Raw genomic sequence first — 2689 nt, 5'->3', positions numbered from 1 at the left:
TAATTAGACTCGACCTCGTAGGGTCGTTTTTGTCACTTCTAAGAGAGTTAACTCACTTCAGAGTCCGTTAGAGTAGCAGGAAGGAGTTCAGGTCTGCAGAACTCATCGTATTGACTAGTGGAGCTCTGATCTGATGCATTAGCTTCCACAGCGTCGAGCTAACCTCCCCTCGTCCTGTTGCTGCTCCTGCAGTGCTGCGAGGCGCCGACCAGCTGCAGTACCTGCAGCACCTCCTCTACCTGCTGCCTCCCTGCAACTGCGACACACTGCTGCGCCTCCTCACCTTGTTGCACACGGTGCAGGGCTTCGCTCAGGACTCCATCGGGACCAACGACGAGGAGGTAGGACGCCGGAGTGGAGCGAACGCTTTACCAGGCAGGAAGGGTCCAACAGACACATGTCACCGAGTGGCATCATGGGAAGTGTAGGACGTTTTTAAGTCGTATTCTGCCTCGAATTCCAGTTTTTATGCTGTTTAACTGCTCTTTAAAGCACTTTTATGTATGAAAAGCGCCATATAAATACATGTTTAGTTACTTCCTGAGCATTTCAGTCGTCGTAGGGTTTTTCTAACTGACCCTTGATGACAGATTCAGCAAAACACAACAAAACATCAACAGCAGTGCAGGAAAGAAACAAGACGCAAACACCAGGAATGGGTTCTTGCTCTGATAAGTTTAATGTTTTCACAGCTTCTCACAAATGTTCTATAAAGGTTTTGTAGTGAATAAACCATCAGAAACTGTCGTCACACGAAAACGTCTGTAACTAACGGACAGAAATACAAATAAATGTCAGACATGATTTCAGCTAAAACATCAGTACAGACAGAGAAACCCATGTTTAGCTAAAACACAGTGAATCAGTGAAGTGTGAGCAGCTCAGAGGCCTTTCTCCTCCGCAGGCTGTTTGTTTGTAGGAAGTTAAAGCTGAAACACTCTCTGATCCGTCCGTCTTTCTTCTGAAAACACTAAAACATCATGTGGTATAAATGTTCTTTTGCGGCGTCCTGCCTGATCTCCAGCCAGAGACTTAAAAAGTAGAATCCAGATTTGAACAGTTCACGTTTCCTGCTTCCTCTTCCTTCTGCTTCCTCTTCCTCCTGCTTCCTCTTCCTTCTGCTTCCTCTTCCTTCTTCTTCATCTCGTCTTCATGCAGATTACCGGCAACAAGATGACTTCCGCCAACTTGGCCGTGATCTTCGGGCCGAACCTGCTGCAGAGGGAGCGAGGAGGAGACGTGAGTCCTCAGGCGATGGGCATCGAGGACAGCACAGCCATCATCAGCGTCACGCTGGTGCTCATCCAGAACCACAAGAGGCTCTTCACCGTAAGAACACTCGAGCAGAACCTGGTTCCTCCTGCTGGGTGGAATCATGCAGGTTCCCAGGTGTTGGGACAAAGATGTAGAACAGAACCTGAGCTGCTGAAAGCGTCGTGAGCTTCTTTAGTCACATTCAGATGTTTTGTGTGAACAGACTTTTAAACCTCAGCTTAAACCTCCTCAGAGCTTTAAAGACTAAATGTAGGAACCACTGGGTGAACGTTTCAGCTCCAGCTCGACAGTTCAGGCTGTTTAGTTTCAGTTTGTTCAAGGAGAACCTGCAGATAGTTGTTTTTTTCCACGTCACCGTTCAGTTTTCATCCAGTTCACCGTATTTCGAATCAGCTGTACGCGTGTTGTCTTGGAATCGTCCAACGAATTAGAAGTGAAGTTTTGAAAAGTTGTTTTCCAACCGCTAAGAAAACAAACAAACCGCTGAACATCTACGAGAGCGTTCAGGAAACGTCTTCAGCTGCTTTAGGACGTTTCTTCATCCAGTCCAGAACCAGCTCATCAGTCGTCCGAGTTAAAAGTTAAACTTATTTGGAAAACGTGTCCATCTCCCAGTAAACCTCTTTTTTCTGGACAAAGTCAGAAACCTGATGTGTTTTATTTTTATTTTGTTTTGTTGTTTCCATGAATAAAGCGCTGATAGAGCAGCTTGTGGATGTTATGGCTGCTGTGTGTCGCTGCAGGTGTCTGCGGAGCTGCAGCAGGAGGTTCTGATGAGCCTGATCCAGACCGACCCGGACATCATCGACTACCTGCTGCGGAGGAAACTCAGGTAACTATGGCAACCAATCACGCGTCCGCCTGCATCAGCGAGACAAACTGACCACATGTGCTTGCGGTGCAGCGGCAGCCACCTGACAGTGGAGGGCAGCGGCGAGTCGGGCGGCCGCAGGGACACCGGGGCGTCTCTGGACTCGGTGGGAGCCTCCAGCGGGAGTCTGTCGCCGCTGGAGCCGCCGTCACCGCTGTTCCCTCCGGACGGCAGCGGCGGTGAAGGCAGCCTGACCAGCGAGGTGTTTCTCAACGTCCTCAAGCTGAACCAGAACAGGAAGCGGCAGGACTCCAGATACGGTACTGACGAGTTGTCTGTGCAGCTACATGTTGTGATGTGACCCTGAAGAGGTTTATCGTTTAGAGCCTAAACAATTAAAGACGGGTTGAGACAGAAACACATGAAACAAGTGACAAAGAGACAGAAGTCTTTAGACCATCATGTAGGAAGGTTTTAGAAACACAGCTGTGAGAAATCTGTTAAGACAAGTTTTAAACAATGATAGAAAAGTAAACTTTTTAAACCATTTTTGATTTATTTATTTTTATTTAAACTTACATTTTTATAGGAAATACTACACTG

At 47.5% G+C, this 2689-nt stretch overlaps 1 protein-coding gene across 1 annotated transcript in view; it reads left to right on the top strand.

Annotated features, from left to right (window-relative positions):
• arhgap36 (Rho GTPase activating protein 36) overlaps window positions 1-2447 on the top strand; it is a 67156-nt gene extending 64709 nt beyond the window's left edge. Inside the window, exons 8-11 of the mRNA XM_008303527.1 lie at window positions 193-341; window positions 1159-1329; window positions 2019-2107; window positions 2180-2447. Coding sequence (XP_008301749.1) covers window positions 193-341; window positions 1159-1329; window positions 2019-2107; window positions 2180-2447 — 677 coding nt within the window. The remainder of the gene's footprint in view (window positions 1-192; window positions 342-1158; window positions 1330-2018; window positions 2108-2179) is intronic.
• Window positions 2448-2689: the final 242 nt, after the last annotated feature.

This window comes from Stegastes partitus, unplaced genomic scaffold (genome assembly GCF_000690725.1).
Source record: "Stegastes partitus isolate 25-593 unplaced genomic scaffold, Stegastes_partitus-1.0.2 Scaffold2026, whole genome shotgun sequence".
NCBI classification, from domain to species: domain Eukaryota; kingdom Metazoa; phylum Chordata; class Actinopteri; family Pomacentridae; genus Stegastes; species Stegastes partitus.
Note: the sequence above shows the minus strand (reverse complement) of the source record. Positions and strands in the feature narration are given on the sequence as shown.